Genomic DNA, 26498 nt, shown 5'->3' with positions numbered 1-26498 from the left:
TTTCTGAGCAAAACATATGTCAGCCAAGCATCATCTCCCCAAGAAAGGGGCAGGTATAAGCATCAACTAGAGGATAGTACATTGACCTGTAAAGAGGATTTGATCAGGGAACCAACAGCCTCCATAAGGACTGATGTGGTCAAAGTTTCCCTTGATAATTCCCACTTTCAGGCTTCATTCCATTAAAAAGAATCTTCAGGAATTACACCATTTTTGCTTTTTGCTGCTTGGAACACACCCGTAAATTTATGAAAATTCCAATTGGATGCTGCCAATTGTTTTCATCATCCTTGTTTTCTATGGACAAATCTTCTATATTCTATATCCTCTAATTTTTCTCTAAGTTAATGTGCCTCTGTGGCACTAACCACATCCTGGTCACCTGAATAATGCTAAACTGAAACGGAGGTTTTAACTCTGATCCAATCTCTCCTCTTCCCTTTCTATATTTATCTTCTCAGGGGCCTCCTATCCCCTCAGTCTGCTGCTGGATTTTCAGAACCCAATTATTTGGACTCTAACCACATTTTTCATTCTCTCAAACAGCCTCCTCATAAAAAACCCTCCTGTTCCATGTCCCATTAACTTTCAGGTCTAAATGACAGAAAACTGCTGGTCCCCATTAAAGTGTCAGTGGCTGAAAACTGTTATTACTCTCCATTCCTCTCTCCCATTCTTTGAGATGATTATTTCATATCTTTCTCTCTTACCTGGGTTTGAGTACTGGCTCTGTGACTTACCAGCCGTGAGACTTTGTGCCTCAGTCTCTTCATCTTTGAAATGGGAATAATAGTACCTGCCTCATAAGACAGCTGCGGGGAATAATAAATGAGTCAACTGCTATAAAGGGTTTAGCACAGTGTGTATTCCATAGCTCTGGCCCCAGTGATACATTCTGTCCTTTGCTGTGCCCATGTTCTGTCTCCCTCACTGGATTCTGGCCTCCTGGAGAGGAGAGGTCTCCTACATTCATCTTCCAACCCCCCTGCATCTAGCACAGAACATTTCGCTAGAGTGGGTGCTCCATAAACATTTGCTGAATTGAATTTTTAAATCTGTGGGTATGTGTACCTGACAATGAGATGTTTATAAGTTCATGATCTGTCAAAAACCAAATCAAATCCGTTGCTGTCTAGTCAACTCTGACTCATAGAGACCTGCCCCATAGGGTTTCCAAGGCTGTAATCTTTACAGTAGCAGATTGCCACATCTTTCCCCCACAGAGAGGCTGGTGCTTTCAAACCATGGATCTTTCAGTGAGCAACCGAGTGCTTAACCACTGCACCACCAGGGTTCCTTTGATGATCTATGCCGTGGTTCAGTTACCTATGTGTCTTTTAAAGAGAGAGATTCGTTGCTAAAGTCAGGGTGGCCATCCAACAGCTTCTGCCCTGCTTAAAAAATCCAGGTCACGGCTGATCTGCTTCTGTGAAGCAGGAAGTCTTTTTTTACCCTCGAGTCTTTCCCAAGTTTCCTTATTTCTGTGGTCAAGATTTTCCTTGGGGGGATGAAATCAACACCTCTCAGGAGGTTCAAGACTTCTCTGCACAGTTGGAGGTGTTTAGGACACAAAGGCAGCCCTCTGCTACCCATCCAGTGAGCAAGGACCAGAGTCAGGAGCTCTGGGCACAAAGTACCTGAAAGCACTGGCACAAAGTACCTGAAAGAGGCCTCAAACACACCAAGGAGGCCTGAAAATTCCTGGGAGGTCAATGGCTCAAACTACATCGCATTATTCTGCTGCCCTCTTGCTTGTTTATTTAGATTTCAAGCCTCACTAGCTGAAGCTGCAGGAGCGAGGGGGCAGGAGGGGTTTCAAAGGAGAGCGAAAATGATAGAAAAGGAAATCTTTGATTAGAGACTAACATGCCCCCAGGACTTCTTTGATTTGTATTATTATGAAAGTGCACGGTGTAATGATTAAGCACTCCTAGGTGGTGAGCAGCCTCTGCAGAGTTGGGGCTTTGTTTTTGATGCATGGCAACTGCTATGCATCATGTAGGCTAGATAGTATGGGGGATGGAGAAGAAGAAGCGATCACAGGACCACAATGATGGTTCTCGCTGCCCTGGCAGAGTACTAAACTCATCATCGACACCTAAACGTGTGCTTTCTCCTGTCACCGTCACCTTGGTGACGAGTGGCTACAAACTGAAAGGTTGGAGGTTCAAGTCCACCCAGAGGTGCCTTGGAAGAAAGGCCTGGTGATCTACTTCAAAAAAATCAGCCTTTGAAAATGCTGTCGAGTACAGTTCTACTCTGACGACGTGGTCTCCATGAGTCAGGATAGACTTGGTGGCAACTGGTTTTATACCTCAGGAATGCCTCCAAGTTGCTTTTTTAATGGGGTCAGCCTATAATCCTCTCTCTCTCTCTCTCTCTGTTACCAGATTCTGTCCAGTTTCCCTCCTAGAAGTCTTTTGAATTCATTTCCTTCACTCTATCTCCACTGGCAGAGCCCTGGTGGCACAGTTGGTAAGAGCTACGGAGAGCTACAGATGATAATCAAAAGGTTGGCAGTTCAAATCCACCAGGCACTCCCTGTTTTATGGGACTGTTCTACTCTGTCCTATAGAGTCACTATGAGTAGGAATTGACTCGACAGCAACGGGTTGGTTGGTTGGTGATAGGTCTCTCTGCCCCAAGTCTTAGATCTTCCATTCCATTCCCTCCTAGTTTAGAGGAATTTTTCTAAACGTGCTTAAAATTCACCAGTGGTTCTCCACGTCCTTCTGAATTAAGTATGCTCCTGGGAGCCTGGCTTGTGAGGCTCTTCAGGCCCTGGCCCTGTTCCTCTGGCTTCTGTCCAGTTACGTCTCCTCCACACCTGTGAGCCCTTTGACTCCGAGTAATCCTGGTCAACATGCAGTTCCCAGAACATGCAGTGTTTGCCCTCAAGCCTTGCAGCTTTCTGTGCTTCTCCTTCTTCTGCCCAGAGTCCCTCTCCTCCCCTACAGTCTCTCTCCTTCCCTTTCTTCCTCCTCAGGTTGAATAAGGTTTCCCTCACCTGTGCCCCATACTTCCACTGTAGCACTTGCCACAAACTGCATTGGCTCTGTGACTCATCAGAAAAATGATTTGCTTCCCTGAGACCGAAGAATTGACACCTTTGAATTGCAGTGTTAGCGAAGAATACTGAATATGCTACGGACTGGCAAAGAGAACAAACAAATTTGTCTTAGAAGAATTAAGACTAGAATGCTCCTTAGAGGCAAGGGTGGCAAGACTAGGTCTCATATACTTTGGACATGTTATCAAGAGAGATCAGTCCCTGGAGAAGGACATCATTCTTGGTAAGGTGGAGGGTCAGAGAAAAAGAGGAAGACTCAATGAGATGGAATGACACACTGGCTGCAACAGTGGGCTCAAGCATAACAATGATTGTGAGGATGGCACAGGACTGGGCAGTGTTTCCTTCTATTGTACACAGGGTCACTATGAGTCAGAACTGACGGCACCTAACAACGACACTTACCTCTAGGTCCGGCATACAGCAGCTGCTGAACAAATATTTGATACATGAATCAATTAACTCTGGTCATACTGGGGTTCAATCATAGTACAGGGAAGGGGCCTTGAAAAGCCTGGCTCCGAAAGAATACAACAGCTATCGTAATTCTGTTAGATGGGAAGAATTTCACACTCGATAAATGGATTGTGAGTTTTGTGTTTCTTCAAGGTAGGTAACTAAAGCCTACTTTAAAGACCAGTTTAAACGACCTCCTCTCTAGACTTGATAAAACACTGTATTTGCCAGCTTTGACAGAACATTGAGTTCAGGGATTACTCTCGTTTCCGGAAATGCCACGCCTGTTGCTTTAAAAAAATGTCATTCCAAGGCCACAGTTAAACATAAAACTCGTTCAGAAGAGTGTGAGAGAGGTGGGCAGGTGAACTCTGAAATGAAATCTGCTTGGGAACTAGTGGCAGTGAAAAAACTAAGAGTGACACCCAAGAATTATGTACCTTAACACAAACGGGGCCTACTACGTAGCAGATTTCCGCTAAACATAAAGAAGACGCCTTCTTTCAACAGAACAAATGAAAAATGGAATGGACTGCTTTGTGAAGTAGTGAGCCTTCCGCTGCTCCAAGTGTCCCATTTTCTTCGACGACATGCTGGGCGCTGGGCTCAAGCCGAGGCAGGACGACTGCGGTGCAAAGGGTGGAAAGGAGATTGGGCTAAAACGTCCTTTGACTCTTCGAACTTTGAGTCTTCCGAACCTCTTGATTTTTTCGAGTTCTTTGATTCTTTCGAATCTTCTGATTCTTTCGGTTCTAAGCGTTAAAGCGCAGCAGGGAAAAGTTGCAACAAAAAAGGGAAGGGAGCTAGTTAAGAGTACGCAGAGGAAAAGGGGTGAGAATTTAGGAGCAGAAGCCACAAAAAAGAGATTGAGCGAGTTGAGCAGAAGCGGAGCAAACGCAGAAGATGAAACAGGGAGCGGGGGAAATTGGGCGAGCGTAACCTCAAGTAAGGAAGAGGGAGCAAACTCGTCCGGGACAGGAGGCAGGCAGGCAGGCCCGCCCAGAGGGAATCGGCTGCTTTAAGGGAGGCCCCGCCCCCTGGCGTGACGCCGCGGCAGGCCCTCCGGCGATTGGCTGCGGCCGGAGGGCGGGATGGGGTTGCTAGGCGCGGAGGGGATCCGGCTGGCCCCGGCCGCCTGTAGCGCGGGGCCGCGGGAGCCGAGCCGGGATTAGCCGCGCTGCTGAGAAGATGGCGAGCGGCCGGGACGTGCGGCCGCCTCGGCGGCCCGGGAGCCTCCCGCTGCTGCTGTGCCTGCTGCTGCTGAGGACCCCGGCCCAGGCGGCGCACATCAAGAAGGCCGAGGCGACGACGACGACGACGAGCGCGGGCGCCCAGGCGGCCGAGGGCCAGTTCGACCGCTACTACCACCAAGAGGAGCTGAGCTCGGTGCTGAGGGAGGTGGCGGCCGCGGCGTCCCCGGGCCTGGCTCGCCTCTTCAGCATCGGCCGCTCGGTGGAGGGCCGGCCTCTGTGGGTGCTGCGCCTCACGGCCGGCCTGGAGCCGCCGCCCCCTGACGGCGACGCGGGGCCCGACGCGGCGGGGCCGCTCCTGCCCGGCCGGCCGCAGGTGAAGCTGGTGGGCAACATGCACGGCGACGAGACCGTCTCGCGCCAGGTGCTGGTCTACCTGGCTCGCGAGCTGGTGGCCGGCTACCGCCGCGGAGACCCGCGCCTGGTCCGCCTGCTCAACGCCACCGACGTCTATGTCATGCCCAGCCTCAACCCCGATGGCTTCGAGCGCGCCCGCGAGGGCGACTGCGGCCTCGGTGACGGCGAGCCGCCCGGGCCCACCGGCCGCGACAACAGCCGCGGCCGCGACCTCAACCGCAGCTTCCCGGACCAGTTCCGCACCGGCGAGCCCCCGGCCCTGGACGACGTCCCGGAGGTGCGCGCCCTCATCGACTGGATCCGCAGGAACAAGTGAGTGTGGCCCCACGCCCCATCCCATCCGCGTGAGCCCGCAGGCACTCAGTAGGCGCTCAAACAGTGCTTGCCGGGCCGAGGGGAAGGCGATAGGGTGGAGAAAGACACCCCGTAATAGAGGCAGGGCTCAGACCGTTTACCCTCCGGCCGGCGAATTGGCAGAGAAGCTCTACCTGGAGGCTGTCATTTGTTCAGGGGATGCAGAGAGAGCTCCCTGGCTGGAGTGGTGACAGCCCTTCCTGGCATTCTGGTCCCTGTTCTCACACCAGGACCATAGAATATGAGCGATGGAAGAAGCCTCCTTAAGGATAACCTAGGTCGCCTCACCCGTGCTGTAGATACGTGGTCAGGTCACTGCTCCTTATTGTCTTACTGCTGCAGGCGCTGTGCTAAACGCTCGCCCTGGACTGCATTGTCTCACTTTCTGCTGGCTACAACCTGATGAGATCGACACCGTTAGGGTTCCTGTTTTGCAGATGGGGAAATCGAGGATCAAATTGGTTACCTCACTTATATAATAAGCAGTGCAGCTGGGACTTGAACTCAGGCAGTCAGATTCCTAGTCAGTGCTCTTAACGGCCAGGCGAGAGACTGCGGTCTAGAAATGGTAATTAACAGCCCCAGGGTCTTCCTCTTGAATATTTGACAGAAACTGCTTCTACTCTCGTGTCTACTGACTCAGCTAAGGAGCATGTGGCTATGGCTGGAGAACTTGCAGAGATCTGGAATTGTCATCTGTGAACAGCTTGATTTGAGACTCTGCGAAGGGTCTCTGATGCCATTTGTGTACCTTAATAGACGGCCAGGGCTGCATGGCTCATTGTCACACTTTATACACAACTTAAACGTTATCAAGCGCTTTTGTAGGGTTTAAAATACTAAAAAAGGAGAAGCACGAGGACCTCAAGAAATTGGTGTGTAACAAGAGAATATTATAAATACATATGAGGTGTGCTTATGTACCTAGTTATGCTTTCCAGGAGTTGTTCCACAACAACAAGGTCCATCTCTGTGGGAGAGGTAGAGCTTGAACTGAGTCTTGGAAGATGGGTAAGATTTTCAGCAGAAAGGAGGAGAGGAATAAAGGAAGCGGGGACTGACTCCTGATGGAATAGTGTCTGAGGTGAGCGTTCACCTCTTTGCTTTTTCAAGCATCAGCTTTAAGAACATATCCCCATTTATGTCTCTTTGTAAGACTTGTGAAAAAAAAAATTTTTTTTCTGTCCATCTGGATTTGAGAACTTCTTAGTGACAGTATAAGATAAAGGAAGTAATGAGCAAAGACATTTCTCTATGAGAATTGAAATCATTTCTTCTTTGAGATTTCAGTCCTCTATGGCAGATTTAGAATATTTGTGGGTATTATGTCAGTTTCTTTTCATCTTCCACCTTTCACATTACTCCCCCTTTAAGATTTCTTGTAGATACTTAATTTCACATATGCTTTTGGGAAGACTTTTTGTTTCAAAGATTACCATGCCATGACCTCTGAACATCTGCATAAGAAATATGACTTTGGTATAAAACCAAACCAAACCTGTTGCCATCAGGTCAGTTCCAACTCAGTGACTTTGGTATACACCTTACGAAGTCAGAAGCGCTGATGGCCAGGGCTTTTCTGAGATGATAGAGGAACTGTTTGTATTGCTTAAATATGTTTAAAATGCTCTGTCATGACCCTTGCAGGGGTATAAATTCAATGACTAGATTTTTCTCTTCAGTGTTAGTTCTGCTATGAGCAAAAATAAAAATGAGCTTTCTCTTAGTGCAAGTCACCTTGAGGCTGTACTGAAAGCTTTAAACTGTAAGTCTAGAACCAGAAATTTGCTCTCCGGTTAATTTTTTCATATCACCAGTATTTAATGATTGCAGGTTATGGTCTGGGCTGCTTGCTTCAATGATAGGAGCTTCCGAGAATTTTAAAAGCTCAATGTGTGTGTCAGTTGGTATCACACAGAGAGCAGTTTTGTTCTGTGGCTACGGACTACCCTAATTTTCCCCAGCCATTTTCAAACATGTAACTCTAGTCAAAAGGTAAAATAGGCGATTCTGTGGGGTGAAAAGTATGTCCATCCGTCATGAGTCTTAAAAAATTAACTCAAAATGCACACTCTTTAATGACAAAATATTATTTAGTCACAAAGGACATTGATACATGAATAAAATTAAATAAAAATACAAACACATGCCCAATTTGAGTTTGATGCCTAAATGTGGAGTCAACTTTATGGATAGGGTATTAAAAAACTCAAAACATGAGTCTGTATGGGAAAATTCCCCCTTTTTCAATGTATTTTGTGAAGTAAATCATTTGGGTAATTCCTTGATATCCTATTCACCTAGCTGTATTAGAAATAGATTTGTTATTTTGAATATGTAAAATTTTAGTATTTATTTCCTCCTCTTCAGGAAAGTGAAATTTATTTTCTTTGTTTTCTTTTATACTTCATCCAGTGAAGATTTTTGTACTATTCATAATTTATTATTTATAGACTCTTGTTTATGTTTATATTTAGAAGCTACTTTAAATCTTAGGCAATGAATGATATATGAAACTGAAGTTAAGTATGAGGAACCCTTGAGAGAATTGATTTCAATGGGAACCATAAAATACTTTGCAAATAACATTGGAGTTGATATGAAAAATTGGTTTGACAAAGGAATGATCTTACAGCCACTGTCACTTTCTCTTGAAACTCTCATTTTTTTTATTGTGCTTTAAGTGAAAGTTTACAAATCAAGTCAGTTTCTCATACAAAACCTTATATACACCTTGCTATAAACTCCTAGTTGCTCTCCCCGTAATGAGACAGCACATTCCTTCTATCTACCCTATGTTTCTGTGTCCATTCAGCCAGCTTCTGTCCCCCTCAGCCTTCACCGCTCCCCTTCAGACAGGAGCTGCCCACAAAGTCTCATGTGTCTGCTTGATCCGAGAAGCCCACTCCCCACCAGTATCATTTTCTGTCTTATAGTCCAGTCCAATCCCTTTCTGAAGAGTTGGCTTCAGGAATGGTTCCTGTCCTGGGCTAACAGAGGGTCAGGGGACTGTGACCTCTGGGATCCCCCTAGTTTCAGTCAGACCATTAAGTCTGGTCTTTTTATGAGAATTTGAGGTTTGCATCCCACTGTTGTCCTGCTCCTTCAGGGATTCTCTGTTGCGCTCCCTGTCATGGCAGTCATCAGTTGTAGCTGGGTACCGTCTAGTTCTTCTGGTCTCAGGCTGACGGAGTCTTTGATTTGTGTGGCCCATTCTGACTCGGGCTCATACTTACCTTTTGTCTTTAAAGTTCTTCATTCTCCTTTGCTCCACGTGGGTTGGGACCAATTGTTGCATCTTAGATGACCACTTGCTGGTGTTTAAGACCCCAGATGCCACTCTCCAAAATGGGATGTAGAATGTTTTCTTAATAGTTTTTATTATGCCAGTTGACCTAGATGTCCCCTGAAACCATGGTCCCCAAACCCCCGCCCCTGGCCTTTGAAGTGTTCGGTTTATTCAGGAAACGTCTTTGCTTTTGGTTTAGTCCAGTTGTGCTGACCTCTCCTGTATTGTGTGTTGTCCTTCCCTTAACCTAAATTAGTTCCTATCCACTATCTAATTAGTGAATCCCCCTCTCCCTCCCTCCCTCCTTCCCTCCCCCTCATAACCATCAAAGAATATTTTCTTTTCTGTTTAAACTATTTCTGGAGTTCTTATAATAGTGGTCTCATAACAATATTTGTCCTTTTGCAACTGACTAATTTCACTCAGCATAATGCCTTTCAGACTCCTCCATGTTATGAAATGTTTCACAGATTCATTGTTCTTTATCGATGCATAGTATTCCATTGTGTGAATATACCATAATTTATCCATTCATATGTTGATGGGCATCTTGGTTGCTTCCATCTTTTTGCTATTGTAAACAGTGCTGCAGTGAACATGGGTGTGCATATATCTGTTTGTGTGATGGCTTTTATTTCTCTAGGATATATTCCAAGGAGTGGGATTGCCAGATCATATGGTAGTTTTATTTCTAGCTTTGGAAGGAAGCACCAAATCAATTTCCAAAATGGTTGTACCATTTTACATGCCCACCAGCAGTGTATAAGTGTTCTGGTCTCTCCACAACCTCTCCAACATTGATTATTTTGTGTTTTTTGGATTAATACCAGCCTTGTTGGAGTGAGATGGAATCTCATTGTAGTTTTGATTTGCATTTCTGTCATGGCTAATGATCGTGAGCATTTCCTCATGTATCTGTTGGCTACCTGAGTGTCTTCCTTAGTGAAGTGCCTGTTCATATCCTTTGCCCATTTTTTAATTGGGTTATTTGTCTTTTTGTTCTTGTGAAATTCTCATAATTAAAATGGCATTGGTACTGTCAAAACTATGTAATTAGAATGAGGAAAACTAAGTTTATCAGAGAAGTAAATTGCAAGTATTATTTCATTGTTCTAAAGTACTTGGTTAGGCATTTTAATAATATTTCTGAGAAATATTGCAAGAAATGCCAGACGGTGAAAGACAGCATTTAGAAGAGAATCTTGGATTTTAAAATTTTAGTTAAGAATATGTAAAGTAGCTTGCTACACTTATTTAGAATATTCAGCTATCCATTTTATTCTACCAGAATTTGAGCTCATGAGGATTTTGGGTTTATTTTGTTGTTGTTGTTCACTGATGTGTCCCTAGCACCTACAACAATGTTTGGCACATAGTTGACACTCAAGAAATGTTTGTTGCTGAATGATGTTTGTAACATCCCCAAAGTCAGTGGGCAAAAAGTACATAAATTAACTTAGGCACATAAACCAGAAAACATAAAGATGTTTTAGAATGTTACAAGATGTATTTATTTTCCTTTTCTATATCATTATTTCACCCTGGGGCTGACAGTGGAAGTGGGGAGTGGAATGATAGTCTATAAGGCAGTTATTCCCTAAACAGGATATTCTGAACATTTGTTGAGCAGGTGCTATAAATCAGTCACTGTGCCATAGGGTTGCTAGGAATCAGAATCAACTCAATGGCAATGGGTTTGTTTTTTTTTTTTAATGGGTGCTGAAAGATGTTTGACGTGTTTTCTTGTTTAATTCTCATAGCAACCCTGGGAAGCAGGTAGCATTAATCCCATTTTACAGATGAAGGAGAAACTGGGGTTCAGTGAATTTAAAGGCAGTAACTCCTGATCAGTTGTCCTTGGGTGTTGCAAAGGGTCACGCACTCAGCTACTAACCAAAACGATGGAGGTTTGTGTCTCCAAGGGTACCCAGAGGCTCCTCAGAAGAAAAGCCTTGCAATCTAATTCCGAAAAATCAGCCATTGAAAACTCAGTAGGGCACAATTCTACTCTGACACACAAGGGGTCACCATGAATCAAGAGTCGACTCCACGGCAACAGGTTTTTATTTTATTGTTTTAACTTCTGATCATACTAATGGTGAGTGACAAATCTGGGAGATCTACTGTTCTTACCCAGGCTTGTCTGCCTCCAGAGCCTGTGCTATTGCTGCTACGCCAAATGGCATTCTCCACTGTATCTGGAAGGGTGCTAATTATAATCGTGTTAGTTTTTAACTAGTCTTTTTTCAGAGTCTGTTCTAGTATTTAATCACTGTCATTACTGGCTAAGTTCTATCTTCTGATGAACAGATTCAGTGTTAACAAGTAATTTTGTTTGAGCTCCTCTGGGATGGTACTGGTCGTATTTAACCTTTCAAATTAAACATATGATAGGTTTAATTTTCTTTCAGACATATGGAGAGAAATGTTATATATCAGTCCTCTTTAGAACTTGTATAGGCCAGTTAATTTCAACCACTGAAAGGCAGAAGGAAGAAAACCCAATTTAGAGTACAGAGAGAGAAGTGTTTAAACTTCCACTCATAATAATGGTTTGTACTTTCATGTGAGGAAAAGTTACATAAATTGGACTTAAGCATATTTTTGCCTTTAGTTTTTACCATAAAAGGAGTTCTTCCACGTTTATGTATCTGTTTTTCTTATGTGCCATTGAGTTGATTCCATCTCATAGCGACCCTATAGGACAGAGAAGAACTGCCCCATAGGGTTTCCTAGGCTGTAATCTGAAGCAGGCTGCCACATCTTTCTCCAGTGGAGCAGTTGTTGGGTTCAAACCGCCAGCCTTTCAGTTAGCAGCCAAGCACTTAACTGTTGAGCCACCAGGGCTCCTTTATATATAACGCCTGTTGCCATTGAGTCGATTCTGACTCACAGTGACCCTATAAGACAGAGTAGAACTGTCCCATAAGGTTTCCAGGGAGCAGCTGGTAGATTCCAACTGTCAGCTTTTTGGTTAGCAGCCATAGCTCTTAACCACTGCGCCACCAGGGCTCCATATGTATAATAAATTTGACCAAATTATAAATTGATTCACTTAAAAGTAGAAACATTAAAAAACACTTAAAAAAAATGTTTCTTTTATGGAAGCAGTCTTGTGTCCACCTCAGTTTATTTTTAGTGGCCCAGTCACAGGCTTTAGGCCTAGAAAGAGAGCTACTTCTACCGTGAGATAATGGAGGACTTAGTCTTGGATGTGCTGCATTGTTTTTCTCTGAAAGCAGCTCAGTGAATCAGGTTTTCTCCCCCTCCCCGAATCTTTCAACTGTGGCTTCTGTCTTTAGTATATTGTGAGGCAGAACACATCCTGTTTTAAATCAGACTCCCTATCTTAAAGTTTCTCTTTGGATAGTAAGTGTAAAAACATAAAAGTTGTTACCCCATCTCATGTATTCAGTAAGTATTTATATCAGCCATGCTTTCTATGAAATGCATCTGTTAGGTCAAACTCTATGAAATTGTCGTTTTGTAAATCAGAAAACAATCAATGTTGGCAAATTCATATTGTTCAACCTAAGACATGAATATGGAATTCCCTGGATAAGTTGTCTCCTGAAATATTAATTTATAGTGTGATTACTCAGCTGCTTTTTCAACAGTGGGAAAATTCTTTAAAGTTACTTGAGGGTAACTTGGATCGTGAAAACTATTTGACTAAAGTTTGTTAAATTGATAATTCCTTCTTTCTAGTTTCTGTTTTTGGTGGTGCTGGTCGTGTGCTTATAACAGCTTGGAGACCTAGAATTGACTTCTAGGTCTCCCAGAGAGATGTCTGAGTTCATTAATGAAGGATGGTGTGGAATTTTTAAATGCATTTTGTTTTTGGTGCCCTTTTTTTTAGTGATACATGATTTGGTTGTGTTTTCAAAGGTTCGTACTTTCTGGAAATCTGCACGGTGGCTCAGTGGTAGCAAGCTATCCGTTTGATGATTCTCCGGAACATAAGGTCTCTGGAATCTATAGCAAAACCTCAGATGATGAAGTCTTTAAATATTTGGCAAAAGCCTATGCTTCAAACCACCCCATAATGAAAACTGGTGCACCTCATTGTCCAGGAGATGAAGATGAGACTTTCAAAGATGGTATCACGAATGGAGCACATTGGTATGACGTAGAAGGTATGTGAAGCGCTGGATTTGCGGTATTTTCCCCCTTGCTTATTTAACTTCCTACGTATACTGAGTTGTAAAGAGGAATGCTAGTTTTTAAAAATCTTACTTCTTTATATTTTGAAATTTTCATACCCATAGTAAAGTTGAAAGACTGCCGTAAACACCCATATATCCTTCATTTAGATTTGCCAGCTATTACTACATGCTCCATCTTTCTCTGCGTCTCTTGCTGTCTCGCTCTCAGTCTCTTCACACACACACAGTCTTTTGCTAAACCATCTAAATGTAGTTCGCAGATATCATGACATTCGTAAGTACCTCAGCATGCATTTCCTAAGTAGGGGGACAGTCTCCTGCACAAACTATTACCATGAGTGAGAAATCAACAGTAATTCAAATCTGTCATCTGATACGCTAGCCATAACTTAAATTCCCCTATTATCCCCGAAATATCCTTTATAGCTCCTTTTCCTTCTGTCCCAGGGTCCGGTCAAGTTTCAAGCATTGTACTTGGCTCTTGTGTCTCTTTAGTTTTCCAAATCTAGAACAGTCCTATCAAGCCTCTCTTTTCTTAATTATGGTGCATCCTTTGAAGAGTCCTGTGGAACATCCCATATCCTGGCTTTTGTTACTTTCTTCGTAAGATTCATGTCGGATTTTCCAGCAAGAACATTATATAGAGCGCATCATGTCACATTATGTCAAACTGCAAGTGGTCTAGCTGGACAGCTTGGTTAATATGGTGACCACCAGATCTCTCCGTTTTATATAAAGACACATTTTACTTTTTTATTTTAATCTGTGGGATGATCTTGAAATGTTATTTTAAAGAAAGTTGCTAAAGGAAGCTTGAATTGTTTACTTTTTAAATGTTATGAAAACAGCTATTCTTTTTAAACCTTTGATATCCTTTGGTTAGTAACTTTTTTGTTTTTATCATAGACTTAATCTATTTTATTGGAAGTAGGCAGAAGGTACAAGTCAATCCATGGAAATGTCATCAGTATAAACTTTTTCTCAGAATCTGCCCATGGTGAAATTATGCCTTAGGTCTTCCTTACCTTTTTATTGGCAATTAGTCACATTATAAAATGCCTTATAATATGTCTCTTAATGTGTCTTTATTTAAATTATTGTTTGACTTTTTATGTCAAACCTTGTTTACCCAAATTGAGTCCTAAGTTTGAGGACTTGATACCTTCTAGAGTGTTTTGATCCCTCTATGGGATCGCTAAAAGTCAAAATCAATTTGATGGCAATGGGTAGGGTATAGTTTCTACCAGTATTTCTTGTATATAACAGGCATCCACAGAGAGGTTTCAGATATTTAGAAGCCAAACTTTCGTCCCGTAAGAATTAGAAGTGATTTGAAAATCATTTAAAGTTCTTTCTAGATCAGGGACATAATGGTACCTTAATGTTTAATCCCATTTCATTCTTCAGCAAATATATTTAAGAAAACCTAACTTCGTAAACTGGTTATTCTGCCATGTAATCAAATTGCTTCATTGATTTGAAATTATATGACTTAAAATGATGGGTTGAAAAATAATTTGCTTTTTGGAAAAAGTTGTAAATGGTTAGAAAGTAATTGGCAAGGAAGGTATATCTATGTTTTGCTATTGAAAAAGTAAATTTGTTGCCTTCACAGAAAGTAAGTGTACTTTGGTGTTAAGGCCAGAGATTATTCGGTTAAACAAGTTATCGGATTTTTCTGATTCTTCAAACATTTGAAGAAGAAACATTTTGCTGCTATTGCTGCTGTTACTGTTTTCATGAGTGTCACCTTTTCTTGCTTCGGCTGAATGATCAGACGCGTTTTATTCTATTTCTGCTATAACTGGCCTATATCTCGTGATACCTCAGCAAATACCGAGTGTTTTCTCCTCAAAGAGAAGGAGGTTGTGGTAATTTCAATAGTTTCAATAGAGCATGTTCATTTTGTTTATCTTCTGCGGGACTGCAGTGTGTAAGATGTTGTGAAACCTTGTGACTTGGCATATATTCAGACCTGGACGTCCTGGAGTAATTTTTCTGATGCTCTGTGTGATATATTTTGGAATCCTATCTTGAAGAAGTATAGATTTTTAGAGCTGAACGTGGATATATTGATCAGTGAACCCTCTTGCTCATTGGAATTTAAGGTCTAAGAGAGGAAATAACTTGTGCAAAAGCATGTATGTCATCATTTAGCAAATATTTACTGAGCACCTGCCACGTCTCATACATTGTACTCAGTGATGGGGTTACAGTGTGAGCAAAACAGAAACCGTTCCTGCTCTTCAGGATCAGACAGTATAGTTGTGGGGGATGCGAGGGTGATCTGGCCCACCGCCTCACCTTCATTGCCAGGCTTGACTCAGGATATCTAGCTGCCTATGTGGGTGGGCCTTGCCTCTCTCAACATGTCTCTCAAACCCGAAGAATTCACCTAGGAAATGATCATCCTAAGAAGGCCTATGAACAGTCACACTCCTCTAACGCCTGTTACTGTCAGAGCCTAAGCTGGACTTGTTCAGGGAGCAGCCTTCTTTTTTTTTAATCACAGTGTGCTGATTTATATGCCTTTGTCTGCCATTCTTTTTTCTTCACAGTTTTGAAGTCATTATAAAAATCAGCTGATGGTTTCGTATGTCTAATCCAAAGCGAATTTAATGAAGCTGAAATGTAGTTTAGGTCAACTTCTAAGAATTGCCCTTTTTCAACTTATAAAAGTTGAAAAAGGGCAGGTAAACTCTTTTTTGGTAAAGACTACCTGTGATTGAAATTATATGATCAAATGTCACAGTTTGTATAACTTCTAGACGTTTTCTTGGGCAGAAAGTTGTTTTATTTTCCTGAAGATAGGAGGACACTAGAAAGCAGTGTAATATAGTGGTTAAGAGCAGGGCTTTAAAATCTCACTGCCTTGGGTTTGAATTCTTGCTCAGCTTTTGACTAGCTCTGTGTGTGTACATATATGTGTGAGAGAAAGGAAGAGAGACTGAGATCGATTGATCTTGGACAAGTTATTTAATTTCTCTAAGCTTCAGTTCTCACATATATGAAAAATGAAGATAAATACAGCTTACCTCATAGGATTATGAGGCCCAAAAGATATCATGTTTGTAAAGCACTTAGCCTAGCACCTGGTACCATGACTGTTTAGCTCCACTAGAATTTAAATGTCATGAGGACAGTGACTTTGTTTTTTTCAGTTTTGTATTTCTAGCACATAGAATCATGCCTGGCATACACAAGGTGTACAGTTGGTCTTTTTTCAGCAAATGAATTCCTGGCATCTGAAAAATGAGCACATAGTTATTTAAAATCTTAGATAATCTTAGACTAGATAATTTCATACAAATTTGTAAAAGTATTCTTCCTAATTTCTCTTCTCTGAGAAAATAAGCTTACCTTACTGGTAGACCCTAGATGAGTAGTTTTCAAACTTTTTTTTTAATTGACCTACAGTATGAAATACCTTTCATTCATTTGTATACATTTTATATATATGTGTACATCAAACTGAAACAGTTTCATGGAGCAATTAGTATTGCAGCAAATTCTAGTGTTATCTCTTCTAGACTGTTTTATGTCATTAAAAAAAAAAAAAGCTTATCTGAACCCACTGACATATTTCACAATTCACTGGTAGATCATAATCTGCAATTTAAAAAGCACTGTTCTTTTTTTTTAATTGTACTTTAGATGAAGGTTTACAGAGCAAACTGGTTTCTTGTTAATTAATACATGTATTGCTTTGCGACACTGGTTGCCAACCCCACAACATGTCAACGCTCTCCCCTTCTCAGCCGTGGGTTCCCCATTACCAGCTTTCCAGTCCCCTCCTGCCTTCTTGCCCTTGCCCCGGTAAACTTGATTTATTTTCAAATTCTAATTAAGAATAAAATATTTTACAAGTTTCATGTGATAACTTACTGCTTGAGGCTTTTCTTTTGCCCTGGTTTGTTTCTGTCTAAATCATTTCCAGTGACGACCAAGCCACAGATATTTATCTCAGTTGACCTACTTTTAGATTGCCTTCCCTATTGTATGACGTACTGAGATAGGAAATTGGCAAGAAATATGGTTGTCAGGTATATGTGTTGCTCTTGTGAGTCTATGCATTCTATGATTAGTCAGGACGGCTGCCATATAGGCTTCATACGTATGACTTTTTAAGCCACTACTTACTTAAAGTTGGGCTTTTTCAAACGGTAATTATCAATTATTTTCCCCTTCTGGAAGAAGAAAATGTTCTGTGGATTTATCAAACTTTCTTCCCTCACCTTTTATCCTATGGTCAGAATTGTAGAATGTGGCAAAATACCATGTAACGTAGCCAATTCCATTCTCCTGTGACTCTGAACCCCTCTGATCAGGTGGACAACAGTTCTCTGCATGAAGTGGAGGTCACACTGAACAACACCTTGTTGTCGTTAGTTGCCTGTGAGTTGATTGACTAAATACTGAGGTGCATTTGGCTGAGGTAGATTGCTGTTGGAAAAGGAAGAGCGTGGGGAAAATGATAAAATCAAATTATCAATAAAAATGTAACCAGTTTTGTCCATCACACAAAAATTACTCTTCAGAATGAATAGAATAACTACCAAACTGTTTTGGACAGCACAAAAGGTTAGATTTGGTCCAAAAATGGGCTAAAATGTTATTCCGGAGGAGTGTTTTCTGTGTTATTGAATAGGGTGTTATGAATTCACCAGAAATTAACACCAGAAAATTAGAAACTGTTTAAAACAAACAAAAAAGAATCAAATGAATAATCCAGAACTGAAAAATACAATGTCTGATATGAAGAAATGGGTAAATCCATACATACAGTAGGAAATTTTAAACATGCCTCTCTCAGTAATTATTAGATCATGAAGACAAAAATAACAAGGATACAGTGGATGTGAATAAAATAAATAAACAAGTCTGACCTAATGAACATGTACAAAATACTCTCCATACATGATATTTCTGCAAGATCCGTTTACTAAGCTGAGGTGTAGATGAGTAAAGTAACTTACCGGTTATTCCGCTTACGGAAAATGTGACTGATTCCTTTCGTGCTTGTGGTACTTTGTCTTTAAAATTATATGTTAAAAACAAAACAGCAAACACATGAAAACAGAACAAAGGATTCTTGTATCTTTGCTGGTTTCACGTTTTAAGAGGATCACTTCTAAACTTCTTAGCACGACATTGAAGATCCCACAGCCTGGCTCAAATATGCATTTCTAGCCTCATCTCCTACCTCTCCTCTGCCATTCAATACGCACAGGACTGCTTGTCACTCTAGGGTGGCTATGAGTAAGAATCAACTCAGCTGCAACAGGTTTGGTTTTTTCACTTGTCCCTCGGCCTGTCCTGCTGGGCTTTTCTCTGGTTCAGCTGTAACCTCTGAAATTTCCCCTGTAGTAACTCACTGGCTTTCCATCCTATTGCTTTTTGTTTGTATCATCAATAAAATGCTTATCCACTATGCTGTTAGTAGTTGTTTGTGTCTTTGGCTAGAGTGTGTATTCTTTGATAATAAGGACAATGTGATGCTATTGCTGGCAGAAGAGCCCTGGAGGAAGGGAGACTAGGGAGGTTTTTGCAGTCCTTTGGAGTGAGGTCTCTTTTGGAGATAAGGGTTTCCTATAGAGATACATTGTGGGAATGAAAAGGGAGTATGAGATAAATAAGAAATTCTGCAAGAAGAATTGCAGAATTGGCCACCAGTTAAATGGTAGAACACTATGTCGGTGAGGAAGGAACTAAAAATATGACTGGGGTTTTTGAGCCTGGGTGAGAAAGAATAATAATGGGAAAGAGAAAAACTAATCGGAGGAGCCAGCTTATGTGTGTGTGTTTTCTCTTTTGATAGGAGAGGAGTGGAAGCTGGAGGTAGTAGGGATATGTATGTTAAATTTAATGGAATAATCGCACATATAGACTGTGGAGCTTGGGAGAGAGGTCAAGATGAGAGAGATTTTGGAGGTAGGGACATTTGGAAAGCATATGGCGGTGTACATGATTTTGAAAATTGAGTTGATATTGTTTCCTGGCATAATTTAATTGCTTAGAGCCAGGATTTCAACTAGAACATACGTATAAATGAACAGATGGGTGCTTTTTCACCTCCAAAGTAGATGTACTTCTGCCATTTTGTTCTGGGATATTTTCTTCAAGGAATGCTAATAATTCAGATATTAATTCTCAGCCTGTTTTAAGGTACTATTCATAATCAAATATGTATTAGTAAAGTACTTTTTGGTCTTATCTGAGCCTGAGGCATTGCATTGTACATTAAGGAGCTGGTTAGATCTCATTCTTCCTTTCTCTCTCTTTTCTAATCCAAGTGCTGTCTCATTTAAAATGAAAGCAAGAGGGTAAAATAATACTCCAGGCAGAATATTTGCTTCTACTTGAGTCACAAGTTTGCTTTAGTAAACTGAAATATAACCTCACGTAAAATCTCACCTTTAGGAGCAGTGTAGCTGTGTATTTTGTAATGTAATAATACATCTACGTGCAGGTTGAGATCAAACCCTGCTTTGGGATTTGGCCCCCAATTCATCAAATCAGATGTTTAAAAATTTATTTAAAAATAAGATGTGCTTTTTTTTTCCCCCTGCGTTATAGGAAATGCAGTTCGAAGGGGCGTGTGAGAGAGAGTGTTGACCAAGTTAGAACTGCAAACAGATACACGACTGTGCAATGTAGTTTAACTTTGTAGGATACTATCATTAGCAAATATATACTCAGTGGGTGTGGTGAAGGAAATAGTTTTTCACAAGGTAAGGTGCTGAGAATACAAAGACCAAGTACAGTTAATTTTTGGTTAAAGTGAACTTGAATTTAAAGGCCAGGAATTTGGGGAAATTTTTTTAAAGGACAAACTTTTTTTTTCATTCATGTAGCCTAAATTTTCCACTTAAAATTTTTTTGAACTTCATGCTCATTAGGTTTTAAAAATATCTCGGGTCAAAATTATCATTTAATAACTCATTATCTGTAAAGAAATTGTTCACAAAAGTCAAAGTTGAGAATGTCTTACTATCCAACATTAAGCTCCAAATTGAAACATAGAGTAGAAATTGCTTACCTAAATTCCTAAACTCTAACATGCTTTTTCTATTAGGAAAACACATATTGCAGTTTTTCCCATAATAGATTTCTAGTGTTCTTGTAGAACACAATTTGACACTTTATGGTTGACCTGTACTGTATTTAAGCCTTAACACTGAAAAATTGACTATACTTTTTCTACTGACTTTATGCTTGAGACGTAAGAGTGAATCATTAGTACCCCATCTTAGAAAAAAGAGTTGAATTTATTTAAGTACCCCCTAGCACTCTTATTGGAAACCCTGGTGGCGTAGTGGTTAAGAGCTATGGCTGCTAACCTAAAGGTTGGCATTTCGAATCCACCAGGCGCTCCTTGGAAACCGTATGGGGCAGTTATACTCTGTCCCGTAGGGTCACTATGAGTCGAAATTGACTCAACGGCAACAGGTTTTGTGTTTTTTTTTTTTTTTTTTTAACCCCACTTTTTAAAGCTAGATCTCTCTATAGTGAGAAGACTCATAGGGACTGGTACTGTAAAGATGAATATTTTTATCTGAGTATCTTAAAGATATGAAGATTAGGTATGAGACAAATAGATTGAAAAAATGTAATTGGTATGAGTAGATCCTTTGATCAGAAGATTTAGCCACCTATAACAATTAGTATTGATCACAATTTGTTGTAATACTGGACAGATTGCTAATTGTTATATTCTGCATCTTGTTCTTTGAAACTGGTAAGGGAGTAAAAGTATGGTTGATTTCACACCACATTCAATTTCTTCTGAGCGTAGGAAACTCTGAATTGGTAGGTAGGTTTAAAAGTAAAATGTGTACAATTTGTCACTTTCCCTTGTGAGTGGAGGAGATGTCCCAGATCATCAGTCTTCACACTGGGCTGTGTGTACCTGAGGGGTGTGGAGGGGGAGACCAATTCGTTTGAATAACTGTAAGGAAGTCCACGTCCAGATCTTCACTTTCCATACCTACTCTTCCCGAAAGTTGGTCTACCTGGGAAAATGCCTGTCGTGGGAGTTCTAGCTCATATCCCGTTTTCCCGTTTGACAGAAGTGAGGCATACTTTTCGATCCATCTTAATCGCACTAGGGTATATAGCCTCAGAGTTTTACAGGCTTCCAAGGCCCCAAAACAAAAGGAACAATTTGGTGAGTAATGGTATCATAAAAGCATCACCCCAAACTTCTCAGCGAAAGGTATATTTTCAGTAGTTATTATTTATGTTTATTATTTTTTTTAATGTTCAAAAAACTGCTGTTTTTATAATAGCGATGGTTATTGTAATAATTCAATCTGGAAGACAGAATTTAATACTTAGGGCATTATAGTCACTGGAAATTAAGAAAAATTTAAATACACATGTATTAGAGATTGAAGTATTATAGGATGATCGATGAAAGACTCTCAAGCCTACAAGTATATCAAATCCAAATAACATTCTGTGGGAGAAGTGGAATGAAAATATAAGTTCAGGGAGAAAAAGGGAAGATGTAAAATTCCTACAATTTTGTTCAGTTTGCAGAGTTTTGAAGAGTTTGTCCATGTAGTTTTTAAATAGATGATTCTAGATATCAAGTCTTTATGGTATTTTTATTTATTTGGATGCATTTAAAATGATGTAAAAGGACATTAACTATCCTACTCATCAAAATAAAACACAAGAAAAAAATAGGAGACTCAGCAGAAACAAAATCAAATACAACAAATAAGAGGAAAAGACTCTATATAAAGATAAACTACTCAGCACAAAAAATTAAGCACAAAAAAGGAAACTGTCAACAACACACAAAAAAAGACATCAAAATGACAGCACTAAACTCATACCTATCCATAATCACACTGAATGTAAATGGACTAAATGCACAAATAAAGAGACAGAGTGGCAGAATAGATAAACACAATCCATCTATGTGCTGCCTACAAGAGATACACATTAGACTTAGAGACTCAAACTAAAACTCAAAGGATGGAAAAAATATATATCAAGCAAACAACAAGCAAAAAAGAGCAGGTGTGGCAATATTCATTTCTGACAAAATAGACTTTAAAGTTAAACCCACCAAAAAAGATAAGGAAGGATACTATATAATGATTAAAGGGACAATATACCAGTAGGATCTAACAATATTAAATATTTATGCACCCAGTGACAGGGCTGCAAGATACATAAACTCTAACAGCACTGAAAAGTGAGATAGACAGGTCCACAATAATAGAGTAGGAGACTTCAACACACCACTTTCAGTGAAGGACAGAATGTCTAGAAAGAAGCTCAATAAAGACGCGGAAGATCCAAATACCGCAATCAACCAACTTGATCTCATGGACATATACAGAACACTTCACCCAACAGCAGCCAAGCATACTTGCTTTTCCAACCTACGCGGAACATTCTCTGGAATAGACCACTTATTAGCTCATAAAGCAAGCCTTAGCAGAATCCAAAACATCGAAATATTACAAAGCATGTTCTCTGACCATAAGGCCATAAAAGTAGAAATCAATAACAGAAAAAGCAGGGAAAAGAAATAAAACACTTGGAAACTGAGCAATGCCCTGCTCAAAAATGACCGGATTATAGAAGACATCAAGGATGGAAAAAAGAAATTCATAGAATCCAATGAAAATGAAAATACTTCCTATCAGAACCTTTGGGACACAGCAAAAGCAGTGCTCAGAGGTCAGTTTATGTCAATGAATGCACACATCCAAAAAGAAGAAAGGGCCGAAATCAAAGAATTATCCCTACAACTTGAATAGAAAGACAGCAACAAAAGAAACCCTCAGGCACCGGAAGAAAGCAAATAATAAAAATTAGAGCTGAACTAAATGAAATAGAGAACAGAAAAACAGTTGAAGGAGTTAACAAGACCAAAAGCTGGTTCTTTGAAAAAATTAACAAAATTAATAAACCATTGGCCAAACTGACAAAAAAAAAAAAAACAGGAGAGGAAGCAAGTGACCCGAATAAGAAATGAGATGGGCGATATTACAACAGACCCAACTGAAATTAAAAGAATCATATCAGATTACTATGAAAAATTGTACTTTAACAAATTTGAAAACCTAGAAGAAATGGGTGAATTTCTAGAAATACACTACCTACCTAAACTAACACAGAGGTAGAATAACTAAATAAACTCATAACAAAAGAAGAGATTGAAAAGGTAATTTAAAAACTCCCAACAAAAAAAAAACCCTGGCCCGGAAGCCTTCACTGCAGAGTTCTACCAAACTTTCAGAGAAGAGTTAACACTGCTACTACTAAAGGTATTTCGGAGCATAGAAAAGGACGGAATACTCCCAAACTCATTCTGTGAAGCCAGCATATCCCTGATACCAAAACCAGGTAAAGACACTACAAAAAAAGAAATTTATAGACCTGTATCCCTCATGAGCTTAGATGCAAAAATCCTCAACAAAATTCTAGCTAATAGAATTCAACAACATATCAGAAAAATGATTCGCCATGACCAAGTGGGATTCATACCAGGTATGCACGGATGGTTCAACATTAGAAAAACAATTAATGTAATCCATCATACAAATAAAACGAAAGATAAGAACCACGTGATCTTATCAATTGATGCAGAAAAGGCATTTGACAAAGTTCAACACCCATTCAAGATAAAAACTCTCAGCAAAATAGGAATAGAAGGAAAATTTCTCAGCATGATAAAGGACATTTACACAAAGCCAACAGCCAACATCATCCTAAATGGAGAGAGTCTAAAAGCATTCCCCTTGAGATTGGGAACCAGACAAGGATGCCCCTTATCACCACTCTTACTCAACATTGTGCTGGAGGTCCTAGCCAGAGCAATTAGGCTAGATAAAGAAATAAAGGGCATCCAGATTGGTAAGAAAGAAGTAAAAGTATCTCTCTTTGCGGATGACATGATCTTATACACAGAAAACCCTAAAGAATCCTCAAGAAAACTACTGAAACTAATAGAAGAATTCAGCAGAGTATCAGGATACAAGATAAACATACAAAAATTAGTTGGATTCCTCTACACCAACAAAAAGAGCATTGAAGAGGAAGTCACCAAATCAATACCATTTGCAGTAGCCCCCAAGAAGATAAAATACTTAGGAATAAAATAATGATGTAAAAGTTTTATTTAAAAATATGAGCATTTATATTATGCAGGAAATTAAATTGTTTGCAACTGTTTAATCTTCAGATGAAAACTTTTGGATACCAAAACTATTTTAGTATGAACCAAAAGTTGAAAATCATTGGTTTAGATAGCCCTTTGGGAGATTAATGGATAATAATAGATGCTTGCCTATTTATGATTGCTAATAAGTAGGACAAATTAGCAGATCCCTTATACTGTTTCTTATACTGTAGTAAAGTACGTGATTGCTTTGATGTATGCCCATAACTGAATGTTTACTCTCAAAATTAAAAATTGCCATGGCTTGTAAAAAATGTTATTCTGAAATCCGATACTTCTTCCTTTAGTCTGTGTTGAGCCACATGACATAGCTTAAAAAAATAGATGTATTAACTGAATCTGGCAGTAGCTGCAGCTGTCAGTAATGTCAGGCCTAGCTACAGATCCATGGCTGTTCCCTATTACAACAAACTGTACCTCGTATAAGCAGATTTTGTGTTGAGGAAAAAAATAAAGACAACAAATCTGAACCAGCTACCTAGTTGAGACTACTTATTATACAGTCTTCGACATTTAGTATTAGAAAAATAAATGTTAAGTTTAACACAGATGGCAAATAAGGTCTATTTGTGGCATATCACAAAAAACTCTTAGATTATTCATAACAGACAGTTAATATCCCCATTTGTTACCAGAATTTTAGATGATTTTTTAAAAAGTAATATCTAAAGCAAAGCATGGCCCACCAAAACCCACTGCCATCATGAAGTTGGTGATTAAAGACTTGATATTCTGTAGTTCGGAAACCCTGGTAGCATAGTGGTTAAGAGCTACGGCTGCTAACCAAAAAGTCAGTGGTTCAAATCCACCAGGTGCTCCGTGGAAACAGTATGGGGCAGTTCTGCTCTATCCTATAGGGTTGCTATGAGTCGGAATTGACTCGACAGCAGTGGGTTTGGGTTTTTTTTTTTATTCTGTAGTTTGGATGGCTTTATCTTTTTGTCTTATAAAATAGAAGTTAGTCTGCCACTTTTCTGACATTGATTGACTCCTTTGAGTTTAGAAAAAGAGTTTAATGTATGTATCTGTTACAGATTGAATTGTGTCCCCCAAAAATGTATGTCAACTTGGCTGGACCATGATTCCCAGTATTGTGTGATTGGCCACCATTTTGTCATCTGATATGATTTTCTTATGTGTTGTAAATCCTGCCTCTGTGATGTTAATGGGAAACCCTGGTGGCATAGTGGTTAAGAGTTATGACTGCTAACCAAAAGGTCGGCGGTTCGAATCCACCAGGTGCCCCTTGGAAACTATGGGGCAGTTCTACTCTATCCTATAGGGTTGCTATGAGTCAGAATCTACTAGAAGGTAATGGGGTTTTTTAATGATGTTAATGAGACAGAATTAGAGGCAGTTATATTAATTAGGCAGAACTCATCCTACAAGATTACGTTGTATCTTGAGTCAGTCTCTTTTGAGATACAAAACAGAAACGAACACAGAGACGGGGGACCTCATTACCACCAAACAAGAAGAGCCGGAAACACATGTCCTTTGGACCTGGGGTCCCTGTACCAAAAAGCTCCTAAACCAGAGGAAGATTGATGACAAGGACCTTCCTCCAGAGCCAACAGAGAAAGTCTTCCCCTGGAGCTAGCACCCTGAATTCAGACTTCTAGCCTCCTAAACTGTGAGAGAATAAATTTCTATTTGTTAAAGCCATCTGCTTGTGGTGTTTCTGTTATAGCAGCATTAGATAACTAAGATGATACACCAACTCACTAATTGCCTTCTGGGAGTAGTTTATTATGATAGACTCAGAGGAAATGTGTTTTACTTTTATGAGATTACATTGAGAGAAGGATATTTTCTAGATATCTTTCTCTTATTGGTTTCTACTGATTTAATTCCATTGTGGTCAGAGAACATGTTGTTGTTATTAGGTGCTGTCAAGTCAGTTCTGACTCATAGCGACCCTGTGCACAACAGAACGAAACGCTGCTGGATCCCACGCCATCCTCACAATTGTTGGTATCTATGCTTGAGCCCATTGTTGCAGCCACTGTGTCAATCCATCTCGTTGAGGGTCTTCCACTTTTTCACTGACCCTCTACTTTACTGAGCATGATGTCTTTCTCCAGGGACTGATGCCTTCTGATAACATGTCCAGAGCGGGTGAGATATAGTCTCGCCATCCTTGCCTCTAAGGAGCATTCTGGCTGTACTTCTCCTAAGACAGACTTGTTCATTCTTTTGACAGTCCATGGTATATTCGATATTCTTCGCCAACACCACAATTCAAAGGTGTCAGTTCTTCGGTCCTCCTTATTCATCATCCAGCTTTGACATGCGTATGAGGTGACAGAAAACACCATGGCTTGGCTCAGGTGCACCTTAGTACTGAAGGTGA

The 26498-nt window shown here is 40.3% G+C and overlaps 1 protein-coding gene across 1 annotated transcript in view; it reads left to right on the top strand.

The window, feature by feature from the left end:
• The first annotated feature begins 4633 nt into the window (after positions 1 to 4633).
• Positions 4634 to 26498, top strand: part of CPD (carboxypeptidase D) — a 66411-nt gene continuing 44546 nt past the window's right edge. Inside the window, exons 1-2 of the mRNA XM_049859761.1 lie at positions 4634 to 5445; positions 12665 to 12912. Coding sequence (XP_049715718.1) covers positions 4715 to 5445; positions 12665 to 12912 — 979 coding nt within the window. The 5' untranslated portion in view covers positions 4634 to 4714. The remainder of the gene's footprint in view (positions 5446 to 12664; positions 12913 to 26498) is intronic.

The sequence above is a fragment of the Elephas maximus genome, chromosome 19, assembly GCF_024166365.1.
Source record: "Elephas maximus indicus isolate mEleMax1 chromosome 19, mEleMax1 primary haplotype, whole genome shotgun sequence".
NCBI classification, from domain to species: Eukaryota; Metazoa; Chordata; class Mammalia; order Proboscidea; family Elephantidae; genus Elephas; species Elephas maximus.
Note: the sequence above shows the minus strand (reverse complement) of the source record. Positions and strands in the feature narration are given on the sequence as shown.